The sequence below is a fragment of the Theobroma cacao genome, chromosome 7, assembly GCF_053813885.1.
Source record: "Theobroma cacao isolate CCN51 chromosome 7, ASM5381388v1, whole genome shotgun sequence".
NCBI classification, from domain to species: domain Eukaryota; kingdom Viridiplantae; phylum Streptophyta; class Magnoliopsida; order Malvales; family Malvaceae; genus Theobroma; species Theobroma cacao.
The window spans coordinates 1085848-1113702 of record NC_142645.1 but is presented as its reverse complement, the minus strand read 5'-3'; the positions used below and the strand labels follow the sequence as shown (position 1 = coordinate 1113702).

The 27855-nt window shown below is 34.7% G+C and overlaps 4 protein-coding genes and 4 pseudogenes across 4 annotated transcripts in view; 1 reads left to right on the top strand and 7 right to left on the bottom strand.

The window, feature by feature from the left end:
- LOC18593365 (ARM repeat superfamily protein) overlaps positions 1-21017 on the top strand; it is a 64110-nt gene extending 43093 nt beyond the window's left edge. Inside the window, 2 exon segments of the mRNA XM_088807952.1 lie at positions 20569-20746; positions 20749-21017. Coding sequence (XP_088664078.1) covers positions 20569-20746; positions 20749-21017 — 447 coding nt within the window.
- LOC148761386 (receptor-like protein 53 pseudogene) lies at positions 2376-3211 on the bottom strand (annotated as a pseudogene).
- LOC148761385 (uncharacterized) lies at positions 3233-4723 on the bottom strand (the record flags this gene model as incomplete). The annotated part of the gene is made up of 1 exon (XM_088807950.1): positions 3233-4723. A coding segment is annotated over exon 1 (1491 nt), but the record flags the coding sequence as incomplete, so codon positions are not given.
- LOC148761384 (receptor-like protein 9DC3 pseudogene) lies at positions 8493-9184 on the bottom strand (annotated as a pseudogene).
- On the bottom strand, positions 9188-10696 carry LOC148761383 (uncharacterized; the record flags this gene model as incomplete). The annotated part of the gene is made up of 1 exon (XM_088808181.1): positions 9188-10696. A coding segment is annotated over exon 1 (1509 nt), but the record flags the coding sequence as incomplete, so codon positions are not given.
- Positions 12359-14810, bottom strand: LOC18593354 (uncharacterized; annotated as a pseudogene).
- A 452-nt stretch (positions 21018-21469) lies between the features above and the next one.
- LOC148761382 (receptor-like protein 9DC3 pseudogene) lies at positions 21470-22338 on the bottom strand (annotated as a pseudogene).
- Positions 22335-24085, bottom strand: LOC18593352 (uncharacterized; the record flags this gene model as incomplete). Its single annotated transcript, XM_018124156.2, has 1 exon — positions 22335-24085. A coding segment is annotated over exon 1 (1635 nt), but the record flags the coding sequence as incomplete, so codon positions are not given.
- Between the last annotated feature and the right edge of the window lie 3770 nt (positions 24086-27855).

The following is a 27855-nucleotide window of genomic DNA, read 5'->3' as shown; positions in this document are numbered from 1 at the left end:
AAAGACTGCCATTGATTGCAGAAAGCCTAGACTCATGAGGCCTTTATATATATGATAATGGCTTCCGCTTCGTTTTATGGTTTCGTAGAATGCTTTCGCCTGATATAGATAGGAATTTCTTGGGGCTGACTTTGCAGGAGAATTATCAAAGGTATGATCTCTTGTTGGTGAAGTTATTCTATGGTGGCAAGACTGTTGGATATTAGTATATGTTTCATCTGTTTTAAGGAAGTGATATTGTTGTTGGTCTTCAACATATATAAGATGTGCCTTAAATGCTGGCCTTATTGTTTTGTGAACTCTGCCTCGAGTACAATATGTCTGATTTGATTAATAAGTAAAATTTTGGAGTGGTCTTATCATACAGGTTCTAAATATATATGACTGAATGTCAATTGCAACCAATGACTGTCGCAATGTAATCTTCTAAATAATAATTTTTGCTTGTTTTGATGGTTCTTTTTGTATTTCGGAATTTTATGTGCATACAAATTTTTTCTCCATGATAACCGTATCTGAAGTTAATCTCTTCCTTTGACCTTTACTTGGCCTGCTGTGCCATGATGAGGTTGTACTTAATTCACCTGGTTCTTTATGTTTTCTATTTAAAAATCAGGTTACTCTTAGCGAGCATGATAATGACGTGTCAAGAAGGCTGATGGGGGTATTGAAGAAACTAAGAGAGAGCGACTGTTCGTATTATCAGCTTTCTTATCTTGTAAGACAAGGTGAGCAACCCAGGGAAGGTTTGCTGCTTTCATATTGAAGTGCAGAACGGGTTAAATTTTGGTATGTGACAGTTAAATTATTGGCAGCAAATTTTTGTGTCATAAGTTTTTCTCTTGATTTGGGATTTTTGGTTTAGGAAGAGGTGCGTGTGACCAATTGCCCAAAGCATTGGTTGAATATTGCTCCATGTTCAATATACTCTGGAATTTAAAAAATGTTTGTGTTTATTTTTTCAATTTTTTAAGTTTTGACTATAATTTAGTTTCAATCCTTTAATATCAGAAATCGAAAATGAACATTCCGCTTCACAAATGTTGCCGTTATTCATAAAATTTCATTCATTACAAAACTTTACAAATCTTGCCATTAATGATAATCTTGCCCGTTATTGATAAAATTTCATACCTTATAAAACGAGTGATAAACTTATTAAATTTAGATTTTATTTTCAAGTTTTCCAAAAAGAAACGTTCAAATATCAAATATAATATTAGAGTCTATTTGAACATAAACTTTATAAGAATTATTACATTAATTAGTGATTGTTACTTGTAAAAATATAAATCTTGTCGTTATTTCAAAGATAGTGATAAAATTTCATCCTTTACAAAAGGGTGACAAATTTAGTAAATTTGAAAATTATTTCTAAACTTTCGAATATCGAGTATAATATTATTTTATAAAAATTATCTAAAATATCTCAAAATAATAATAATATTCTAAATGTTGAGAAAGGAAAAAAAGAAGAAACTGAAGCTCTATAAATAGCTGCTCGGAACTGAGAAAGCAACTTACCTCATACTCGTGCAGACAGACAAGAATCTTCACATTCCAACATCTGTTCCAAAGCGTACTTTCTGCTTGTCTCCTTTCCTTTCGTTCCTCACTCTTCTCCTCTTCTTTTTAACATTATCTGACAAGCAAACCATTGTCTTGTTTTCTTCTAATCTGCTCAGTAATCCCATTAAAGTTCCCATTTTTTCTTGTTCCATCTGCTTTTCTGAATATCCAAAAGGCTGTTATGATTCTCTGCCAAGATCCATAGCATCGTCATGAGACAATATCCGTAGATGTTGACCTTCCTTCAGGAGAAAGCGTGCGAGACAGTTTTGTCAGACTTATGGACTTCGTAATCTAACGAATTCTATGAGACAGAGTAGTATTGAGCAGCATACCATAGACCCTGATCTTGTCTAATTGGTTACTTTTTGTCTTCACTGATCTTGCATTGTGATAATATTGTTCTATAGTTTTTCCTTTGTATTTCTTTTCTTCGTCTATGCTTTCTTGTCTTGCAAAGCTTCCTTGTTGAGTCTCCTGGTCAAGAAGCTGCATCCCTCTCCAATTAACTCCAAAGGTTGTGTCCATTTCCAATCATTCAAATCTTTTTCTTAACTATGTAAAACCCTTAAACTGCTTCAGTGCTCTGCACTGTTTTATTTAAATGTTTTTGAAGAGTAGTCATTCTAGTTTTTCCAGTTGGTGAATTTAGTATCTGTTTTAACATTGAGGCAATGGCAGCTATATTTTCCACATGACAGAAAAGAGATTCTTTTGTACAGATGCATGTAAGAATAAATGATCAAAAGCAAATTGCAAGAAAAGTCATGCATTAAGCAAAAGAAGCAACCATACATCACTGCCATGTATTTACTGATGAAACACATGGCTATTTGATTACAACAATTACTAGTACTAATAGCAAAATACAAAGATATGTCCATGAAGACAACTGGAGCTGAGCACAGAGAACACATATTGCAACAACTTCCAAAGTCATTTGCGTTGACTAGTTCCGTGAGCATCTTCTTCCCTTTCGATGATATTTGACTACATACAATGTCACAAACCATTTTGGTTCACCATTTCTGAATGTAACATATCCAATAATGACTCCGAATATCAGTCCACATCCGTAGCCCATCAACACAACTTTCCAGCCAAAATTGATCTTGGTCTCTGAGTCATCTGCCACTTTCAAGAAAGATGGAGATGACTGTTTTCTCCTATCATTGTTGCAAGACTTTGACAACGGAAAACCGCATAGTGCCAAGTTTCCTTCATATGAGCCATTTTCAAATGTACTGAACTGTTTGCCTTGAGGAATTGGTCCTGTGAGTTGGTTATGTGAAAGATTTAAGCAGGCAAGAAATGTCATATCTTTCAATTGGTCAGGAATTTGACCAGTGAGCTTGTTTGAAGAGAGGTCTAACCATTCTAGATTGGTCAGATTTCCCATTGATATGGGGATATGACCACTAAAACTGTTATGAGAAAGGTTGAGCCCTTTAAGTGAATTAAGCTTTCCAATAACATTTGGAATCTCTCCATGAAAGTTATTGTTTGAGAGATCGATGCTTGTGAATATTGTCGGGATATTGGAAAGTTTAATGAAAAATCCTTTCACTATCAAACTGACATCATAAAAATAAAGTCTTCCCCGCATATATTGCAAAGAATTTTGTTCTTCGCTGAAATTCATCACGGCCTTCATGTTTTTTATTATACCTTTTGGAAAAGGACCACTGAAATCATTGTTAGCAAGGTCAAGAATCCGTAACTTGGGAAAGGGATGGATGGTCTTAGAACTTTGTAAGACACCACACAAACTGTTTGACCGTAAAACAAGAACTTGTAATTCTGGTAGAGTTTCCAACCAATAGGGGAATGTGCCATTTAACTTGTTACCACCAATATCCATCATTTCCAGGTTTCTACAATTGGCCAGGGATCGTGGTAAAGACCCTTGCAATTTATTGTAGTGGAAGTTGAGATTCTTTAACCCACAGTCCTCACCAAACATTTCAGGGATGGTTCCATGAAAACTGTTCATGTGTAGGTCTAAGATTGTAAGATATTTGCTGAAGTTTCCCAGACATGGTGGAATTATTCCACTTAAGTTGTTATGAGACAGGTCTAGAACTTCGATGGAACTTATAGTGCAGATCGAAGAAGGAATTTCTCCTGTCAAGCTGTTTGAGAAAAAGTTAACCACTTGAAGATGAGGCAAAGATGCTAGAGCATTTGGAATTTTACTGGTAAAGTCGTTGGAAAAAAGATGAAGAACCTCCAAGCTTTGCAACTCACTTATGAGTTCTGGGATCTCACCAAATAAATGATTTTCACTAAGATCAAGTTCGATAAGCTTTTTAAGGCCAGAAATGGATCTAGGAAGCAAACCTGTAAGCTTGTTTCCAAAGAGGTAGAGGTATTGAAGATTGCTAAGGTTTCCAATCGAGGATGGAATTTGTCCATTGAGATTGTTGTAGACAAGGTCAAGAAGATTCAAAGAACCCAAATCAACAAGTTCTTGTGGAATTTCGCCAGAAAGATTGTTATACCCAATGTAAATCCACTCCAAGCTCTTCATTTTGCTTAATGCATGTGGAATTCGACCGGTCAATTTGTTGTCAGCAAGAGTCAAGATTTGCAAACAGCTTATATTTGATATGGAGCTTGGAATTCTCCCCACTAAATTATTGCCACCAAGTTTAAGTTCTTTAAGATTCAAACATACTCCAAGTTGGGGTGGAATTTTTCCTAAAAGGAGGTTATCATGGAGATCCAATATTTCAAGTGAAATTGAACAGTTTGGAATTGCACCAGTCAAATAGTTATTGCTAAGATTAAGATAACGAAGTGACAAAGAAGAAACCAAGTCATAGGGGATTTTACCAGAGAGTTGGTTGGTTGAAAGATCGATAATCTCAACCTTTGACAAATGAAAGATTGAAGATGAAATTGTCCCAGAAATGTTTTTCTCAATGAGCTTGATTACCTTTACCTTGGAAAAATTGTTGCAAGTGATTCCATGCCACATGCACAACGGGGTGGAGGAATTCCAGTTGGAGAGGAAACCAGATGGATCGTTGATTGAGGATTTGAAGGATAAGAGCAGCTTGAGTTCGTCAACCTGAGACAAGCTAAAACTTAGTAGTAATAAAAACATAAACATGGACAACAGTGAGTGTGCTTTAGCTCTTTTGTTTAACATTTTACAAGAAGATCTTTTAACAGGGAAAGGAAGTCTTGAGATTGGAGACTAATAAATAATTAATCCCAAGAGGTATTTGAACAATTGAGGCAGATTTTTGAGTGTATGGAGATTGTGGAGGCTCTTGAACTTTTTATAGGAAAAAGATTAGGTCGAGAAACTCATGATAATGCGTGAAAAACGAGTTATTTGCTTTTGTTATTCGCTTTTTCTTTGCAAAAAATAAGAGAACATAAAAAGTAAAAAATAAAAGATAAAGAATAAAAAAAGCAAATAGTAAACAGAACATAATTGCTTCCCTTTATATCTTAAATAAAACAAAATTCAATTTTAAGTTTAATATTATATACATTTGGTCAAATCAATTTCCAACACCTAATTAAGGATGCATAAATGTATAGTTAAAATTAATGAGTTGCGACAGATTTCCATACTGCAGATTTGCACATAAGTGGGGTCATTAAGTTTGGACCTACATGCCTATTTTCCTCCATTGCAGGTTGCTTTTGAATAGCTTTATTGAGCCTGATTCAATACGTTAAGTCTTCTTGGTCTTCTTAATTACTTGAACCCTTAATCACGGGCTATAATCTTTTCTTTTTTCCCACTGTAAGTAACGTCCCAGTCGTCTCCAACCAAATAGAAGATATAAGAAATGTACAAGGAAAGATGAAGGTAAAAAGTAGAAGATTTGGCACTTTCCAAAAGCAAATGGAGTCTTATTTGGTGTAACTCAGGCATTTAGTGGAAAAGGATAATGGATGACTTAAGAATTCATAAACCTTAGAATCACGCAAAGAACCTGATTTACTGACTTGCTTTTGTGTTTTTATTAATTTTAAATTGCCTCAAATCCTTTTTCTGTTCATTTTCCACTTTTTAGTGCTTTTATATAAGAGAACAAAGAGTTTTTTGAACTATTGAGGTGATGACATTAGGGTGGGGAGAGGCAGAATTTGAGCGTATAGAGATGGTGGTGGAGACTATCGAAGGTTATATAGGGAAAAGATTACATTGAGAAACCCATGGTGTTGACTTGTAGAAGTTGCCAGTCAATTTTGAACACCTAATAAAGGATACGGGGTGGTTGAAGTTGGACCTACATCCCCATTTTTCTCCATTGCAAGGTTGCTTTTAGATAGCTTTATTGACCATACCATGGACCTGATTGAATAAATTAATATGGATAAGTCTTCTTGGTCTTCTTACCAAAACCCTTAATCACGGGTTATAATCCCTTTTTTTCCACATTAATCTCACATCTTTGTCATCTCCAACCCTGCCTCAAATAGAAGAGTTTAGAAATTTACAAGAAGAGATGATGGTAAAAAGTAGAAGATTTGGCACTTCCCAAAAGCGAATGGAGTACTCTTATTTAGTGGTAAAGGATAACGGATGATTTAAGCATTCATAAACATTAGAACCACAAAAAGAACATGATTTACTGATTTTTTTTTTATAATAAAGGGAAGGGAGATTCGAATTCCGTTATTTAGACAGGGATCATGCAGTAACCAATGAGTCAAATACTTAGGTGTAGATTTCTGGTGGAATTTGGCCAATTAATACGTTTCCAGCCAGGGACAAGAATTGCAGACCGGTGATATTTGATATAGCGCATGGGATTTTTCCCACCAAATAATTCAAAGCAAGACTCCAATTTCTGATGGAATTTTACAGGATAGCATGTTGTTGAAAAGATCTAATATTTGAAGTGAAACCGAACAATTTGGAATTGAACCCGTGGCATTGTTGTTGCTAAGATTGAGATAACGAATTGAAGCAGAAGAAACCATCTCACCTGGAATTTCACCAGAGACACATGAAATATTGATGAGGAAACCGTCCCAATAACGTTTTTCCCCGGTAAATTCAATGGCTTTTACATAAGAAAAACTATTGCAAGTGATTCCGTGCCTAAGGCAGAAAGGGTCAGACAAATTCCAGTCAAAGAAGCCGAACGGATCATTGGGCTAGCTGAGGAAACGAAGCATCCTAGTGGAATATTATTCAATCTGTTTTTTTCTTCAGCATTTATGGCTTTTTGTCCGAAATTTAAGAAATTCTTGGCATTGACTGGGACTACCTTTGAAAACTTTTGGAGTTTCTTCACATCGGTTTTACCAAGTCCAAATTAGTTATTGCTTAAAGCACATCTTAGCTTTCCTAGAATAGATTAATTCCTTTTAGTAATAAGTTCTGTCGCAGCTTAATTTCTTTTTCGGAAAATTCAAAGGACGTACTCTTTCATTGAGAATAAATGAAATTTTGAATCATAAGAACGTACTGGCATAAAGAGTACTTGAAAATGAAATTAACAACCCAAACTACTAAATATGGATCACAATTAATTAATGGTCACACATCTTTTTCTATCTTAAATTTAACATTTTACAAGAAGCTCTTTTAACAGGGAAAGGATTCCTTAAATTAATGATCACTCTCTTATTTAACATTTTACAAAAAGCTCTTTTAACAGGGGAAGGATTCCTTGAGCTAGGAGACTAATAAATAATTAATTCAAGACCAATAAATAATCGTGGCCTCAAAGCTCAGGACGCCAAACTTTTCAAAAGACTAAATCAAACTAACTTTGAAATGAAGAGGATCAAGTGCGCATGAATCTGATATGCATCCTAGCTCTTAGAAGATTTAAATTAGAACAAAGAGTTTTAGGAACTATTGAGCTGATGAAATTAGGGTGGGGAAGGCTGGTTTTGAGTGTATAGAGATGGTGGTGGAGACTCTTGAACGTTTTATAGGGAAAAGATTAAGAAACTCATGATAACAAGTGAGAAAATGGAGAGATAATGGTGGTGGAGACTCTTCCACTTAGATTGCTATGATCTTGTTTTAACCCACATTAATCTCACATCTCTGTCATCTCATAAAAAGTAGAAGATTTAAGAAATGTACAAAGGATAGAAGTAGGTAAAAGTAGGGGATTTGGCACTTGCCAAATGCAAATGGAGTCGTGTTTGGTGTAACGCAAGCACTTAGTGGAGAAGGATTTGCCAGCACTTGGTGGGGATTTAAGTATTTATAAATTGACTTGCTTTTGTGTTTTACTTTATTCTAAATTGCATCAGGTCCATTTTGTTCATATTCCACGTTCTAATGGCTATATATCACAGCATTTGCCAGAAATTTCAAAAGGTGGATGATTGTTTGCACTTAAAACTTAGGACCGAAGAAGTTGATGACAGATTTATTTTACAAATTCGTTCTTTTGCTTCCTATATCTATAATGTATTAACCATCAGGATGCTTAATCATAGAAAAAAGTCCCAGCAGACAATGGATGAATGATAATACTGATCTCGTCTTGATTGCTGAATCATATTGCTGATTCTTTCTAGCTAAGGTTCTCAGATTCTTGCTTTAAAAAAAAAAAAAGTTCTCAGATTCTTTGTTTTCAGGATTTTCTATAGTTGGGAGCAGGAGCATGCCTGTGTTATTATTCCACAGTACTATTATAGTATGCCTTCCTTAATATGCAAACAGTTTTCTAAATAAATTCCTGGATTAATCAATACATTCAAAATTAGCAAATTGCAAGAGAAGTCATGCATTAAGCAAAAGCAGCAACCACACTTCACTGCCATGTATTTGCCGATTAAACACATGGCTAATTTTTTACAGCAATTATTAATACTTACAGCAAAACACAAAGACCTGTCCATGAATTCTAGACCATGGATAGAAAACAACTAGAACTGAGCTCAGAGAAACACATGTTACAATAAACTTCCAAAGTCATCTACATTGACTAGTTCTGTGAGCATCTTCTTCCCTTTCAATGATATTTGACTCCATACAATGTCACAAACCATTTTGGTTCACCATTCCTGAATGTAACATATCCAATGATGGCTCCAAATATCAGTCCGCATCCGTAGCCCACCAACACAATTTTCCAGCCAAAACTGATCTTGGACTCTGAGTCATCTGCCTCTTTCAAGAATGATGGAGATGATTGTATTCTGCATCGTTGTTGCAAGCCTTTGACAATGGAAAGCCGCATAGTGCCAAGTTTCCTTCATATGAGCCATTTTCAAGTGTAGAGAACTGTTTGCCTTGAGGAATTGGTCCAGTGAGTCGGTTATGTGAAACATTCAAGAAGGCAAGAAACGTCATATCTGTCAATTCGTTAGGAATTTGCCCAGTGAGCTTGTTTGAGGAGAGGTCTAACCATTCCAAACTGGTCAAATTTCCCATTGATGTAGGGATTTGACCACTAAGGCTGTTATGAGAAAGATCGAGACCTCTAAGTGAACTGAGCTTTCCACTAACACTTGGAATCTCCCCATGAAAGTTATTATTTGACAGATCAATGCTTGTCAATGTTTTTGAGATTTCAGGAAATTCACTGTAAAATCCTTTCACTGTCAAGTTGACGTGATAATAATAGTATCTCCCTTGCATATATTGTAAAGAACTTTGCTGTACACTGAGATTCATCATGGCCTTCAAGTTCTTTATTATACCTTTGGGCAAAGGACCAGTGAAGTCATTGTTAGCAAGGTCAAGAATCCGTAACTTGGGAAAGGGATGGATGATCTTGGAACTTCGTAAGACACCGTGTAATTTGTTTGACCGTAAAACAAGGACTTGTAATTCTGGCAGAGTATCCATCCAATAAGGGAATGTACCATTTATCTTGTTGTCACCAATATCCATCATTTCCAAGTTTCTGCAATTGGCCAAGGATCGTGGTAAAGACCCTTCCAATTTATTTCCATTGAAGTTGATATTCCTCAACCCACAGTCCTCACGAAAAGTTTCAAGGATGGTTCCATGAAAACTATTCCTCTGTAAATCTAAGATTGAAAGACTGTTGCTAAAGTTTCCCAGACATGGTGTAATGGTTCCACTTAAGTTGTTATCAGCTAAGATTAGAACTTCGATGGAACTTATATTACAGATCAAAGAAGGAATTTCTCCAGTCAAGCTGTTTGATGAAAGACGAACGAGTTGAAGATGAGGCAAAAACGCTAGAGCATTTGGAATTTTACCAATAAAGTTGTTGGAGGAAAGATGAAGAACCTCCAAACTCTTCAACTCAATTATGAGTTCTGGAATCTCACCCGATAAATGATTATGACTAAGATCAAGTTCGACAAGCTTTTTGAGGCCAAAAATGGATTGAGGAAGCAAACCTGTAAGCTTGTTTTCATAGAGGAAGAGGTATTGAAGATTGGTGAGGTTTCCAACTGAGGATGGAATTTGTCCACTGAGATTGTTGTCGACAAGATCAAGATGATTCAAAGAAACTAAATTAAAAAGTTCTCTTGGAATTTCACCAGAAAGGTTGTTATGCCCAAAGTAAATCCACTTCAAGCTTTTCATTTTGCTTAATGCATGTGGAATTTGGCCAATCAATTTGTTACAAGCAAGAGTTAAGATTTTCAAACTGCTGATATTTGATATGGAGCTTGGAATACTATCTACCAGGCAATTGCCACCAAGATGAAGTTCTTTTAGATTTGAGCATACTCCAATTTGAGGTGGAATTTTACCTGAAAACAAGTTATTTCCGAGATCCAAAATTTCTAGTGATATTGAACAGTTTGGAAGTCCACCAGTCAAATTATTGTTACTAACATTAAGATATCGAAGTAACACAGAAGAAACCAAGTCACTGGGAATTTCTCCAGAGAATCGATTAGTTGAAAGATTGATAATTTCAATCTCTGACAAATGAAAGATTGAAGATGAAATTATCCCAGAAATATTTTTCTCAGTGAGTTCAATTACCTTTACCCTAGAAAAATTGTTGCAACTGATTCCATGCCACAGGCACAATGGGGTAGAGGAATTCCAATTGGAGAGGAAACTAGAGGGATCATTGATTGATGATTTGAAGGATAAGAGCAGCTCGAGTTCATCACCCTGAGACAAGCTAAAATTTAGTAATAGTAAAAACATGAACATCAACAACAACGAGTGTGCTTTAGCTCTTTTATTTAACATTTTATAAGAAGATTTTTGAACAGGTAAAGGATGCCTTGAGCTTGCAGACTAAATACTATTAATCCAAGAACAATAATCTTGGCCTCAGAGCTCAGGATACCAAACTGCTTGAAAGACTAAACCAAAAAACTTTGAAATGAAGAGGATCCCGTGTGCATGAATCTGAACATGGATTTAAATTAGAGCAAAGAGTTTTCTGACCTAACTTATTGAGATGATGATATTAGGGTGGGAAGAGGCAGGTTTTGAGTGTATAGAGATGGTGGTGGAGACTCTTGAATGTTTGTTTTATAGAGAAGAGATTACATTGAAAAACCCATGATAATGCGTGAAAAACGAATTGCATGTTTTTGATACAAAATGAATAAAAGATAAAAGATAAACAGTAAAAATATAAACTAAATGAAACTTAATTGCTTCACTTGTATCTTAATAAAACGAAATTGAATTTATAGGGTTAATATTATATACCTTTGATCAAAATGAAATTCAATGTTTGGTATTAATCGATAATTATTAACTTGTAGAAGTTTCCAGTTAATTTCCAACACCTGATGAAGGATATATAAATAAATAATTAAAAGTAATGAATTGAAACAGATCTTGATATACTGCAGATTCGCCCATAAGTGGGGTGATCGAGTTTGGAGCATTGCAGGTTGCACTTAGATAGCCTTTTTGACCCTGATTCCATACGTTAAGTCTTCTAGCTTGCACTTAGATTACTATAATCTTTTTTTATCCCACAAAATTAATCTCACATCTCTGTCATCTCATAAAAAATAGAAGATTTAAGAAATGTACAAGGATAGATGAAGGAAAAACGAAGAAGATTTGGCACTTTCCCGCAAAGGCAAATGGAGTCTTATTTAGTGGAAAAGGATAATGGATGATTTAAGTATTCATAAACATGTAACATGATTTACTGACTTGCCTTTTGTGTTTTAATCTATTCTATTTGCCTCAGGTTTTGTTCACATTCCACATTCTAATGTTTTTATATCACAGCATTTGCCAGAAATTTCAAAAGGTGGATGACAAAATTAATTTTTTATCCCAAGATTGGAAAGACCATGGATTATGCTAGTGAATTCATTCTAGCAAAGGTTTTCCTGCAAATTCTCTGTCTGATTTTCCATTTTGGGTATCGGGCAAATTGTGTCTCTATACTTGACTTTAAGAACGCTTTATCACAGAAAAAAAATCCTAGCAGATCTATGGATGAATGATGATTCTGATCTTTGTCTAAATTGCTATATCATAGTATTGATTCTTTCTAGATAAGGATCTCAGATTCTTTCTGTTTAGGATCTTCTATAGTTGGGAGTTTGAACATGCATGTGTTATCATTCCACAGAACTATTATAATTTTACTTCCTTACGATGTATACAGTTTTCTAAATAAATTCCTGGATTAATCAATACATTCAAAAGCAAATTGCAAGAGAAGTCATGCATTAAGCAAAAGCAGCAACCACACTTCACTGCCATGTATTTGCTGATGAAGCACATGGCTATTTTATGACAGCAATTACTAATGCTTATAGTGAAATACAAATACTTATAGCGAAATACAAAGACATGTCCATAAAAAACAACTAGAACTAAACACAGAGAAACACATGTTACAATAACTTCCGAAGTCATCTGCATTGACTAGTTTCATGAGCATCTTCTTCCCTTTCGATGATATTTGACTCGATACAATGTCACAAACCATTTTGGTTCACCATTTTTGAATGTAACATATCCAACAACAACTCCAAATATTAGTCCGCATCCATAGCCTATCAGCACAACTTTCCAGCCGAAACTGATCTTGGTTTCCGAGTCATCTGCCTCTTTCAAGAATGATGGAGATTGTTTTCTTCCATCATTGTTGCAAGCTTTCAACAATGGAAAGCCACATAGTGCCAAGTTTCCTTCGTATGAGCCATTTTCAAACGTATTGAACTGTTTGCCTTGAGGAATTGGTCCTGTGAGTTGATTATTTGAAAGATTTAAGAAGGTAAGAAATGTCATGTCTATCAATTCGTTAGGAATTTGCCCAGTGAACATGTTTGAAGAGAGGTCTAACCATTCGAGACTAGTCAAGTTTCCCATTGATTTAGGGATATGACCACTAAGGCTGTTATGAGAAAGATTGAGCCCTCTAAGTGAACTCAGCTTTCCAATAACACTTGGAATCTCTCCATGAAAGTTATTATTTGAGAGATCAATGCTTGCGAATGTTGTCAGGATTTCATAAAGTTCAATGTAAATTCCTTTCACCGTCAAATTGATATAATAAGGATAATAATATATTCCATGCATATATTGAAAAGAACTTTTTTGTTCTTTGAGATTAATCATGGCCTTCATATTCTTTATTATGCCTTCGGGCAAAGGACCAGTGAATTCATTGTTAGCAAGGTCAAGAATCCTTAACTTGGGAAAGCGATGGATGGTCTTGGAACTGTTTAAGACACCACGCAATTTGTTTGACCGTAAACCAAGAACTTGTAATTCTGGCAGAGTATCCAGCCAATAGGGGAATGTGCTATTTAACTTGTTGTTACCAATATCCACCATTCCCAGGTTTCGACAATTGGCCAAGGATTGTGGTAAGGAGCCTTCCAATTTATTGCCATGGAAGTTGAGGATTCTCAATCCACAGTCCTGACTGAATGTTTCGGGGATGGGTCCATGAACACTATTCTTCCACAAATCTAAGACCGCAAGACTTTTGCTGATGTTTCCCAGGCATGGTGGAATTATTCCACTTAAGTTGTTATCAGATAGGACAATAAGTACGATGGAAGTTATATTGCAGATCAAAGAAGGAATTTCTCCAACCAAGCTGTTTGAAGCAAGATCAATCACATGAAGACGAGGCAAAGATGCTAGACCATTTGGAATTTTTCCAGTAAAGTTGTTGAAGAAAAGATAAAGAATCTCCAAGCTCCGCAACTTTATTATGAGTTTTGGAATCTCACCAAATAAATAATTATCACCAAGATCAAGTTCAATAAGCCTTTTGAGGTCAAAAATGGATCGAGGAAGCAAACCTGTAAGCTTGTTACTGAAGAGCAAGAGGTGTTGAAGATTGGTGAGGTTTCCAAGTGAAGATGGAATTTTGTCCACTAAGATTGTTGTCGGCAAAATCAAGATAACTCAAAGAAACTAAATCAACAAGTTCTTGTGGAATTTCGCCAGAAAAGTTGTTATTGCCAAAGGATATCCACTTCAAGCTCTTCATTTTGCTTAATGCACGTGGAATTTGGCCAGTCAATTTGTTACAAGCAAGAGTCAAGATTTGCAACTTGCTTATATTTGATATGGCGCTCGGAATTCTCCCCACCAAATTATTGCCACCAAGATCAAGTTCTTGTAGATTCGAGCATACTCCAATCTGTGGTGAAATTTTTCCAGAAAGCAAGTTATCTGAGAGATCCAATATTTTCAATGAAATTGAACATTTTGGAACTTCACCAGTCAAATGATTGTTACTAAGATTAAGATATCGAAGTGACACAGAAGAAACCAAGTCGCTGTGAATTTCACCAGAGAATTGGTTGTTCGAAAGATTGATAGTCTCAATCTCTACCAAATGAAAGATTGAAGATGAAATTATCCCAGAAATATTTTTCTCAACGAGATCAATTACCTTTACCCTAGAAAAACTATTGCAAGTGATTCCATTCCACATGCACAATGGGGTAGAGGAATTCCAGTTGGAGAGGAAGCCAAACGGATCATTGATTGAGGATTTGAAGGATAAGAGGAGCTCCAGATCCTCATCAACTTGAGACACGCTAAAATTTAGTACGAATAAAAACATGAACATGAACAACAATGAGTGTGCTTTAGCTCTTTTATTTGACATTTTACAAGAAGATCTTTTAACAGGGAAAGGATGCCTTGATCTTGGAGACTAAAAAATCTTGGCCTCAAAGCTCAGGATACAAACTGCTAAAAAGACTAAACCAAATAACTTTGGAATGAAGAGGATCTAGTGTGCATGAATCTGATATGCATCTTAGCTCTTATAAGAACATGGATTTTTACGAGAACAAAGAGCTTGGGGCTGAGGTCAAAATTGGTTGGTGTGAACTCATCGGGGCGGCTGAGAAAATGAAAGGCTTTGTAGTGGAATATTATTCAATCTGTTTTTTCTTCGGCATTTATAGGTTCTGTGCACATTTAAGAAATTCATGGCATTGACAGGGACTACTTTTGAAGACTTTTGAGTTTCTTCACATTTAATAATAATAATAATAATTTTGCTCAAGCACATCTTAGCTTTTGTAGAATAAAATTTTTTTTGCATAATATTTAAAAAAATCTCTTAAATTATTCAAAAAATTTTAAATAAAGAATTATTTTTTTATTAACTATGACTTGATATGTTGATGTGACATGATGACCACAATAAAAAAATAAAAATTTATTAAAATTTTCTTAAATAGTTGACGCGTTTTTTAAAATAGTATATTAAGATTTTTATTTTGTGAGTAATTCTCTTCTCAAAAGATTTCGAGGACGCATTCTTCCACGTTGACCCAATGCATTCATTTAGGAGAAAAAAATGAAAATTTTGAATGGTAGCAATGGACCGGCACAAAATATACTTTGAAAATTGAAATTAATGACGTTGACAACCACCAGTATTAATAAATATGGTCCACAATTGACGAAAGGTCACAAATCTTTCTTTATCTTTTTTATTGAATTATCATTTTTTCCAAAATTAATTCTTTCAGTTCATTCTTTGATCATATATAGACTATATATATAGGGAAAGGATCCTCTCCGCTACTTCATCTTAGGATTATGAATGCACATTCACATAAATCTAAGGCCAATATTTGTTCAACTTATTATCTGTTTTTAATTAATTTTCATTTAGATATTGATCCTAATTGTTAAATCGTAGGACTGATACAAGGATCTCAGAATCTTTGTCTCTAGGAATTTCTATAGTTCGGAGAGGAATCTTAAAAACAACTAGACAAAATGGTGAGCTGGAGCATGGATGTGTTATCATTCCATAGTTTTAATATAATCTGACTTCCTTACTATGTATGCTGTTTTCTAAATAAATCCCTGGATTAATCAATACATGCAATACTCTCTGTCTCTCCCTCTCCATCTCCATGTGATTTGCTGACTTTTTTGGCAGTTACCATGTGTTTTTAAAGCAACGAAGGCAGTCTCCATTTCTTTTTTTTGGTAATCCAGCCTACAGTTCCAAGTCCGTCAGGCATTCTTCCAATCATATATCCCTTGTAGAATGATGGACTGACGGTGATATTGGAGAGAGGTTTCAGAGTCCATGGGACGTGCTTGCTGCTTGCATTATAGAGCAAATACAACTCCCCAGATATTTTTTGCAGGAGCTGAGGAACAATCTTCCACATTGACCCAATGCACATTTAGGAGAAAAAAATGAAAATTTTGAACGATAGCAATGGACCAGCACAAAGAATACTTGAAAATTGAAATTAATGAGAACAACCGAAACTACTAAATATGGTCCACAATTGACTAAAGGTCACAAATCTTTCTCTATCTTTTTACTGAATTGTCATTTCTTTTTTCCAAAACTAATTCTTGCATGTCATACTTTGATCATATATAGACTATATATAGAGTGAGAGGATCATCTCCACTACAATCTTAGGGTGATTAATCCACATTCAAATAAATCTAAGGCCAATATTTGTTCAAATCGTAGTAGTGATATAAGGATCTTAGATTCTTTGTCTCTAGGATTTTCTATAGTGGAGAGGAATCTTGAAAACAACTAGACAGAGGAATCTTGAAAGATTGATAGTCCCAATCTCTGCCAAATGAAAGATTGAAGATGAAATTATCTCAAAAATATTTTTTTCAACGAGATCAATTACCTTTATGGTGGAAAAATTGTTGCAAGTGATTCCATGCCACATGCACAATGGGGTAGAGGAATTCCAGTTGGAGAGGAAGCCAGACGGATCATTGATTGAAGATTTTAAGGATAAGAGTAAGTCGAGTTCGTCACTCTGAGACAAGCTAAAATTTAGTATGAATAAAAACGCAAACATGAACAGCAGTGAGTGTGCTTTAGCTCTTTCATTAAACATTTTACAAGATGATCTTTCAACAGGAAAGGATGCCTTGAGCTTGGAGACTAAAAGCAATCAATCCAAGACCAATAATCTTGGCCTCAAAGCCGTGTGAGGAATACAAGTTAGGGTGGAGAGTGGCGATGATCTCTGCAAGAAGATCCTTTTAACGGCTGTGTGAGGAATACTTTGAGCTCTGTCTCCAGACTCACGATCCCTTGAATTTAAGAAGATAGAAAACAGTGACACCACATAAGTTGGAGTCAATTGACCTTTTCACACTTTACATCATATGGACGGGTTTTCACACTTTAAGAGGAATACTTTAATATCGTCGTTCTGAAACTCTGTTTTAACTTGCTTGAATCCATGAAATTGAAATTATTCCATTCATTTACTAAAAGGTGATTAGAAGAGTCAACTAACACGAACAAAAATAGAAAAAAAAAGGGAGAAAAAGACATGAATGGTTATTGATTCCAGTGGAAGGAGCTTGTGGCTAAGGTCGAAATTGCTTGGTCTTAAATAAAAGCTTCGCAGTGGAATATTATTCAGTCTGTTTTTTTCAGCCTTTATAGCTTTTGTCTGACATTCAAGAAATTCTTGGCATTGATTTTGAAGTGTCTTAACATTTGGTTTTACCAAGTCCAAATTAATTTTGCTCAAGCACATCTTAGTTTTGGTAGAGTCGATGATTTTTTTAATACGATCGGGAGTATCTCCAAGTTGTGTCTGAGCCTAATTTCTTCATCGGGAAAATTTAAAACATACTCTCTTACGTCGACTTAATATGTTCAAGAGAAAATAAATGAGAATTGGTACCTGTTGCATTTTGGTTTCTGATACTTATTATTCGGTTGCTATAATGAAGTAATGATCTTCATATGAAAAAAAATAAAAATAGATGTCCCTGCTTCATCAGAAATTCAATCCATGCTTGAAGGAAAAGGAAAGATGTATAACACTTAGAGGGAAGAGATTAACTGTATGGTATCACAAAGTTCTAAATCTTTAAATACACGGCACAAGCTAATAATGGTACTTAACTCACCTGGTTCCCTATGTTTTCTAATAAAAATCAGGTTACCCTTGGCGACCATGATAATGAATTAATTGTGATTGGTTGAGCTATGTCCACCTTTTGTTTCAGGGCATAGTCTCCTGATTTGGTGTGATGAAAAAAATGTCTGATGTCATAAATCAGTTTAATTATATATATGCATAAAGATATATATATATATATATACAAAAAAAATTACTAATGTCATATCAACATCCTTAATTACACTATGTTATATATATATTTTAATATGCTGCTAAAATAATTTTTTATTAAATTATTAATTCAAATAAAAAATAATAAAATGACCCTATAAATCCATTTAATTTTACCCTAAATCTTAAATTTTTCCCTTTAAAGTTCTTCACACCTCTTTCCATCTCTTTCTTTTTGTCTTTCTCTTCTCTTTTGTCCTTTTATTGTGAAATTACGAAGAGGCAAAGCTTTTTTTTATCTTTCTTTTTCTATTATTATTATTGTTATTATTTATATTTGTTTTTTTTTCAATTCTATTCTATTTGATCATATGTTTTAAGTATCTATAAATTTTCTTCTTCAAATTTCTACGAATCATCAACTATATTCTTATTTTTTCTTTTTTGTTATGTAGTTCTATTTTCTACTTGTCATATTTTTTTTTATTATGTGTTCTTAATGATTTTAGTCTTTAAAAATTAAAAAATTATTATGTAATTCTCAAATATGAGTTGTAACATTGCATTATTTATTGTTGCTTAAAATTTCACCAATATATATATATATATTAATCTTGATTATATAAGATATTTTTTATGTGCTTTGTGTTTTATATTTAGTTGAAAGAAAACTATCTTTGAGTATTTAGTTTTTAAACGATACTAATTATATAAGAGAAAATTATTAATCTTGCATATTGCATTTAATTATTTCTATTTTATACATTATTCACCTTTATCTTTAGCCCCCCAGTAAAAGTTGGCTAGCTCCGCCCTTCCCTGTATATATTTTTTTATGAGAATTAATTATCATGCATATTTTTTAAAAAAATTTTTGGTCATATCAATATATAAATTTTTAAAAGAGTAATAGCCTCTTAATTATTTTTCAATAATGTGATTTTCATTGATTTTTTAAAAAATATATAAATTTTTAAAAGATTTTGTGCCTTTGAATAATTTGAATAAAGATGTAGATTTTGCAAACTGAACATCACTTCTGTCTTATCTTTGCAGCCATCTGCTGAAGCTGATGATTTAAAAACCACTGTGAAGAGACTGCCATTGATTGCAGAAAGCCTAGACTCAAGAGGCCTTTATATATATGACGATGGCTTCCGCTTCGTTATATGGTTTCATAGAATGCTTTCGCCTGAAATAGCTAGGAATTTACTTGGGGCGGACTTTGCAGCAGAATTATCAAAGGTATGATCTCTAGTTGGTGAAGTTATTCTATGGTGGCAAGATTGTTGGATATTAGTATATGTTTCATCTGTTTTAAGGAAGTGATATTGTTGTTGGTCTTCTACATATATAAGATGTGCCTTAAATGCTGGCCTTACTGTTTTGTGAACTGTGCCTCAAGTACAATATGTCTGATTTGATTAATAAGTAAAATTTTGGAGTGGTCTTATCATACAGGTTCTAAATATATATGACTGAATGTCAATTGCAACCAATGACTGCTTTCATATTGAAGTGCAGGACGGGTTAAATTTTTGTATGTGACAGTTAAATCATTGGCAGCAAATTTTTGTGTCATAAGTTTTTCTCTTGATTTAGGATTTCTGGTTTAGAAAGAGGTGCGTGTGACCAATTGCCCAAAGCATTGGTTGAATATTGCTCCATGTTCAATATTCTCTGGAATTTCAAAAATGTTTGTGTTTATTTTTTCAATTTTTTAAGTTTTGACTATAATTTAGTTTCAATCCTTTAATATCGGAAATCGAAAATGAACATTCCACTTCACAAATGTTGCCGTTATTCATAAAATTTCATTCATTACAAAACTTTACAAATCTTGCCATTAATGATAATCTTGCCGTTATTGATAAAATTTCATACCTTATAAAACGAGTGATAAACTTAGTAAATTTAGATTTTATTTTCAAGTTTTCCAAAAAGAAACATTCAAATATCAAATATAATATTAGAGTCTATTTGAACATAAACTTTATAAGAATTATTACATTAATTAGTGATTGTTACTTGTAAAAATATAAATCTTTTCGTTATTTCAAATTTAGTGATAAAATTTCATTGTTTACAAAACGGTGATAGATTTGGTAAATTTGAATTTTATTTCTAACTTTTTCAAAGAGAAACTTCCTAATATCGAATATAATATTATTTTAAAAAAGTTACCTAAAATATCTTAAAATAATAATAATATTCTAAATGTTGAGAAAGCAAAAATGAAGAAATTGAAACTCTATAAATAGCTGCTAGGAACTGTACGCTTGTTGAGTTGGGTGTTATACCTCTGCTTGTGGAGTTGCTTCGAGTTGGAGACAGTGACATAAAACTTGTGGCAGGCAATACCCTTGGAGTGATTTCAACTTAGATTGATTACCTTGGTCATGTTGCTCAAGCTGGGGCTATTCCATTGTTAGCTGAGCTTCTTCAGGGACCTGATCCTCTTGGTTGGGATGTTGCAGAGAATGCACTCTGTCTATTAGCTCTTAATGAAGAAAATGCGGTTTCCATAGCTGACCACTTAGTGAGAATCCTTAGGGAAAAGGAAATAATGAGGCAAAAGCTGAAGCTGCTTGTGTTTTCTGGCTACTTTCAGATTACAAGCATTCAGTACCTTTTATTAGAAACTCAGGTGCAATTCCCCAACTGGTTGAGCTTTTGTGGTCTGAGGACAGTGACCTGAGGAGCACAGCAGCTGGGGCTCTTTCTTAGTTGAGTTATAAGAAGGCAGATCGAGGGCAATAATTGAAACAGAAACTGTTAATCGTCTTGTTGAATTGTTACATGATGATTCAGAGGAGGTGAGGGATAATGCTACGAAGGTTGTTATGATTCTCTGCCAAAATCCACAGTATAGTCATTAGACAATATCCGTAGATATTGATCTTCCTTCACAAGGAAGCTTGCGAGACAGTATTATCAGACTTTATGGTGTTCGTAATCTAATGAGTTCTACGAGACAGAGTAGTATTGAGCAGCATACTATAGACCTTGATCTTGTCTAATTGGTTACTTTTTGTCTTCACTGATCTTGCATTGTGATAATATTGTTCTATAGTTTTTCCTTTGTATTTCCCTCCTTCAATGGTTTCTAGTCTTGCAAAGCTTCCTTTCCGAGTCGCCTGGTCAACAAGCTGCATCTCTCTCCAATTAACCCCAAAGGTTGCGTCCATTTCCAATCAGTTAAATCTTTTCCTTTTTTTTTTTTTTGCTAAGCAGTTAAATCTTTTCCTTAACTATGTAAAACCTTTAAACTGCTTCAATGGTCTGCACCTTTTTATATACATGTTATTGAAGAGTAGCCTTCCTAGTTTTTCAAATGGGTGAAACTAGTAAATGTTTAGCTGGTTTTTTTCACATAAACAGAAATGAGATTCTTTAATTCAGATGCATGTAAAAATAAATGTTCAAAAGCAAATTGCAACAGAAATCATGCGTTAACCCAAAGTAGCAACCACACTTGACTGCCATGTATTTGCTGATGAAACACATGGCTACTTTATTATAGCAATCACTAATACTTATAGCAAAATACAAAGACATGTCCATGAAAACAACTAGAACTGAGCACAGAGAACACATGTTGCAATAACTTCCAAAGTCACCTGCAATGACTAGTTCCGTGAACATCTTCCCTTTCGATGATATTTGACTCCATACAATGTCACAAACCATTTTGGTTCACCATTTCTGAATGTAACATATCCAATAACGACTCCAAATATCAGTCCGCATCCATAGCCCATCAACACAACTTTCCAGCCAAAACTGATCTTGGTCTCTGAGTCATCTGCCTCTTTCAAGAATGATGGAGATGATTGTTTTCTCCCATCGTTGTTGCAAGACTTTGACAATGGAAAGCCGCATAGTGCCAAGTTTCCTTTGTATGAGCCATTTTCAAATGTACTGAACTGTTTGCCTTGAGGAATTGGTCCTGTGAGTTGGTTATATGAAAGATTTAAGAAAGCAAGAAATGTCATATCTTTCAATTGATAGGGAATTTGACGGGTGAGCTTGTTTGAAGAGAGGTCTAACCATTCAAGATTGGTCAAATTTCCCATTGATACAGGGATATGACCACTAAGGCTGTTATGAGAAAGATTGAGCCCTATAAGTGAATAAAGCTTTCCAATTGCACTTGGAATCAGTCCATCAAAGTTATTATTTGAGAGGTCTATGCTTGTGAATGTTGACAAGATCTTAAGTTCAATGTAAAATCCCTTCACTGTCAAATTGACATAATAATTATAATATTCTCCATGCATATATTGCAAAGAACCTTGTTGTTCATTGAGATTCATCATGGCCTTCATGTTTTTTATTATACCTTTGGGTAAAGGACCTGTGAATTCATTGTTAGCAAGGTCAAGAATCCGTAACTTGGGAAAAGGATAGATAGTCTTGGAACTTTGTAACACACCACGCAATTTATTTGACCGTAAAACAAGAACTTGTAATTCTTGCAGGGTATCTAGCCAATGGGGGAATGTGCCATTTAACTTGTTGCCACCAATATCCATCACTTCCAGCTTTCTACAATTGGCCATGGATCGTGGTAAAGAACCCTCTAATTTATTACCGTTGAAGCTGAGATACCTCAACCCACAGTCCTCACCAAAAGTTTCAGGGATGGTTTCACGAAAACTATTCATCTGCAAATCTAAGATTGAAAGACCTTTGCTGAAGTTTCCCAGACATGGTGGAATGGTTCCACTTAAGTTGTTATAAGATAGATCAAGAACTTCAATAGAAGTTATATTGCAGATCAAAGAAGAAATTTTTCCCATCAAGTTGTTCGAGTAAATACTAAACCTTCGAAGATAAGGCAAAGATGCTAGAGCATTTGGAATTTTACCCGTAAAGTCGTTGGAGAAAAGTTGAAGACCCTCTAAGCTCTGCAATTCAATTATGAGTTCTGGGATCTCACCAAATAAATGATTCTCGCTAAGATCAAGGTGAATAAGCTTTTTGAGGCCAAAAAAGGATCTAGGAAGCAAACCTGTAAGCTTGTTTCTATAGAGGTAGAGATATTGAAGATTGGTGAGGTTTCCAAGTGAGGATGGAATTTGTCCATTGAGATTGTTGTTGTAGAGGTAAAGAGTTTTAATATTGGTGAGGTTTCCGAATGAAGATGGAATTTTTCCGTTGAGATTGTTGTTAAATAGGGAGAGGTATTCAAGATTGGTGAGGTTTCCAAGCGAGGAAGGAATTTGTCCACTGAAATTGTTGTAGGCAAGATCAAGAGAAATCAAAGAAACTAAATCAACAAATTCTTGTGGAATTTTGCCAGAAAGGTGGTTAACGCCAAAGTTAATCCACACCAGGCTCTTCAGTTTGCTAAATGCACGAGGAATTTGGCCAATCAATTCGTTACAATCAAGACTTAAGATTAGCAAACTGCTGATATTTGATATGGAACTTGGAATTCTCCCCACCAAATAATTGTAACCAAGAATAAGTACTTTCAAATTTGAACATGCTCCAATTTGTGGTGGAATTTTCCCTGAAAGGCTGTTATTCCAAAGAGCCAATATTTCCAATGAAATTGAACAGTTTGGAATTGTACCAGTCAAATTGTTGTAACCAAGATAAAGATATCGAAGTGATACAGAAGAAACCAAATCATTGGGAATTTGACCAGATAATTGATTATTCGAAAGATTGATAGTCTCAATCTCTGACAAATGAAAGATTGAAGATGAAATTGTCCCAGAAATATTTTTGTCAGTGAGCTCAATTACCTTAATCCTAGAAAAATTATTGCAAGTGATTCCATGCCACATGCACAACGGGATGGAGGAGTTCCAGTTGGAGAGGAAGCCAGATGGATCATTGATTGAAGACTTGAAGGATAAGAGCAGCTGGAGTTCGTCACCCTGAGACAAGCTAAAATTTAGTATTAATAAAAACATGAACATGAATAAGAGTTTGTGTGCTCTAGCTGTTTTATATAACATTTTACAAGAAGATATTTTAACAGGGAAAGGAAGTCTTGAGCTTTGAGACTAAAAATAATTAATCCCAAATCAATTTAAATTAGAACAAAGAGGTTTTTGAACTATTGAGGTGATGATAGTAGGGTCGGTAGAGGCAGATTTTTGAGGGTATGGAGATGGTGGAGACTCTTGAACATTTTATAGGGAAAAGATTACGTCAAGAAACTCATGATAATGCGTGAAAAGCAAGTGGCTCCATGCTTTTGTTATTAACTTTTTCTTTGCAAAAAATAAGAGAAGGTAAAAAAATAAAAAGTAAAAGATAAGCATTAAACAAGTAAATAGTAAACAGAATATAATTACTTCCCTTTATATCTTAAATAAAACGAAATTCTATTTTAAGTTTAATATTATATACACTATTTTTAATTGAAGGGTAGGGGATTCGGACCATACTCTTTAGGTAGGAGATCATGCACCAATCAATGAATCAAATGCTCAGGTGTTTTATATTATATACATTTGGTTAAAATGAAATTCAATTCTTTGTCCTAAAATGATAATTATTAACTTGTAGATGTTCCCAATCAATTTCCCACACCTAATGAAAGATATATAAATATACAGCTAAGAGGAATGAATTGCAACAGATATGGGTGCTGCGGACTTGGCCATAAGTGGGGTAACTGAGTTTGGACCTACATGCCTATTTTTCTCCATTGCATGTTGATTTTAGATAGCTGTATTTATTGACCCTGATTCAATACGGTAAGTCTTCTAGTTCTTCTTACCTGAACCCTTAATCACGGGCTATAATCTTTTCCTTTTTCTCCCAGTCATCTCCAACCCCTTCTCAAATAGAAGATATAAGAAATGTACAAGGAGAGATGAAGGTAAAAAGTAGAAGATTCGGCACATTCCGAAAGCAAATGGAGTCTTATTTGGTGTAACTCAAGCATTTAGTGGAAAAGGATAATGGATGATTTAAGTATTCATAAACCCGAGAATCACGCAAAGAACCTGACTTATTGACTTGCTTTTGTGTTTTTATTAATTCTAAATTGCCTCAAGTCCATTTTCTGTTCATATTCTACATTCTAATGTTTTTATATCACAGCATTTGCCAGAAATTTCAAAAGGCAGATGCTTCTTTGCACCTAAAGCTTAGGACCCAAGAAGTTGATGATAGATTTATTTATTTTTATCCCAAGATGGAAGACCATAGACTTCAATATCTTCACACATTGGAAGCTTTATGCTGGTGAGTTCACTCTGCAATAAGTTTTCCTGCAAATTCTCTGTCTGATTATCCTTTTGGCTATCTGGCAAAGTGACTTTCTTCCTCACAATCAGAATCCTATTCGTACAAAATCCTAGCATCTCTCTGAGTAGAGGATTTCTAACCTGATCATTTAATTATATGATCTGCTGATGAAATACATGGATATTTTATAACTGCATATTACCAAAACTTACGGTAATGACAAAACCATGACCATGAATACTTGACCGTGGACCTGTAAGGAAACTATGAGAGACAACAAATTTTGTTAAAGCATAACAGAGCCAACGATAACCTATGATGCTCTGGTATGTATTAGTGAAAGCTGGTAAAACCGAGAGGAAAGTAAGCTGAAAGTTCTGCACTGGTTTCATTCAACTATAAGCAAACTATTTATACAAATTATATAAGCTTAACAGCTGTTAACACAAAAGACAAGTGTTAAGCTGCATCTAAAACTAAGCATGCAAGATGACACATCATAGGCACCTGTGCAAAACACTCAACAACCAGTACAACCAAGCAAAGCCATAACAGACAAAATGATAAAGTCAATGCCTGGTTCAGCTCTAACAGGACCGAGAATATCTGGAAGTAAACACACAGAAGCAAATGCTACCAACGCCTTGCCAAAGTCATCTGCATTGCCTAATTCCATGAGCATCTTCTTGCCTTTCAATCATGTTTTCCTTGAACCAATGCCACAAACCGTTTTGCTTTACCTGTTTTGAGTGCAACATATCCAATGACAACTCCAAATATCAGTCCACATCCGTATCCTATCAACACACCTTTCCAACTAAAACTGCTTTCAGTCTCCAACTCATCTGCCTCTTCCAAGATTGCTGAAGGTGGTTGTTGTCTCTTATCTTTGCTGCAACCTTTTGATAATGGAAACCCACATAGTCCCAAGTTTCCTCCGTAGCATTTTCAAATGTACTGAACTGTTTGCCATTAGGAATGGGTCCTACGAGTTGGTTATGTGAAAGGTTTAAGAACGCAAGAAATTAATGTCAGATCTGTCAGTTTCTGAGGAATCTGTCCATTGAGCTTGTTTGAAGAGAAGTCTAACCATTCAAGACTCTTCAAATTTCCCATAGATGCAGGGATATGACCACTAAGGCTATTATGAGAGATGTTGAGCCCTCAATGTTAAATAAGCTTTCCAATAACAATTGGAATCTCTCCATCAAACTTATTATTTGAGAGATCAATGCTTGTGAATGTTGTCAAAATTTTCTCAAATTCAATCTCAAATCCTTTGTCAGTTAAACTTACAGAGTAATGATAAGACAAATTTCCTGCTTGCATATATGAAGAAGTTTGTTGTTCATTGCGATTCCACATCAATGTACCCTTTGGGAAAAGGGCCGGTGAAATCATTGTTAGCTAGGTCCAAAATTCGTAACTTGGGAAAAGGATGGCTGATCTTGGGACCTGGCAAGAAACTGTGCAATTTGTTTGATCTTAAAACAAGAACTTGCAATTCTGGTAGTGTTTCCAACCAGCGAGGGAATGTATCCTTGATCTTGTTGTTACCAAGATCCAACACTTCGATGTTTCTACAATTGGCCAGAGATGGTGGTAATGACCCTTCCAATTTATTACCGTTGATGTTAAGATTCTTCAAGCCACAGTACTTGTCAAATGTCTCAGGAATGGATCCATGAAACCTATTCATTCGCAATTCCAAGACTGAAAGACGTTTGCTGAAGTTTCCCAAACATTATGGAATTGTCCCATTTAAGTTGTTATGAGACTACTTCATGGTCTCCACCCCCACTGGTCAATTCAAATTTAATGTCGACAGCTCGGCCAAAGGCAAGCCATGATATTTACTAGATAAATTCCTGGATTAATCAATACATTCTAAAACAATTTATGATAGCCATGTATTTGCTGATGAAACACATGGCTATTTTATGATAGCAATTACTAATACATATAGCAAAATAGAAAGACAAGTCCATGAAAACAACTTGAATTGAGTGCAGAGAAACACATGTTGTAATAACTTCCAAAGTCATGCATTGACTAGTTTCCTGAGCATTGTCTTCCCTTTCCATGATTTTTGACTTGAAACAATGTCACAAACCATTTTGATTCACCATTTCTGAATGTAATATATCCGACAATGACTCCAAATATCAGTCCCCATCCATAGCCCATCAACACAACATTGAGAAACCCATGATATTAACTTGTAGAAGATCCCCGTTAATTTTCAACACCTAATGAAGCACATATATAATTAAAAGTAATGAACTGCAGCGGATTTTCATACTGCAGGTTTGCTTTGTGATAAAGCATAAAAATTAATGGGGTGATTGAATTTGGACCTACATCACCATTTTTCTCCATTGCAGGCTTGCTTTTAGATAGCCTTTTTGACCCTGATTCAATACCTTAAGTCTTCTTGGCCTTCTTAATCACCAGCTATAATTTCTCTTCCTTTTTTCCACATTAATCTCATATCTCTGTCATCTCATAAAAACTTAGAAGATTTAAGAAATGTAAAAGGAGAGATGAAGGTAAAAAGTAGGAGATTGGCACTTTCCGAAACCTAATGGAGTCTTATTTAATGGAAAAGGATAGTGGATAATATAAGTATTCATAAGCTTGCGA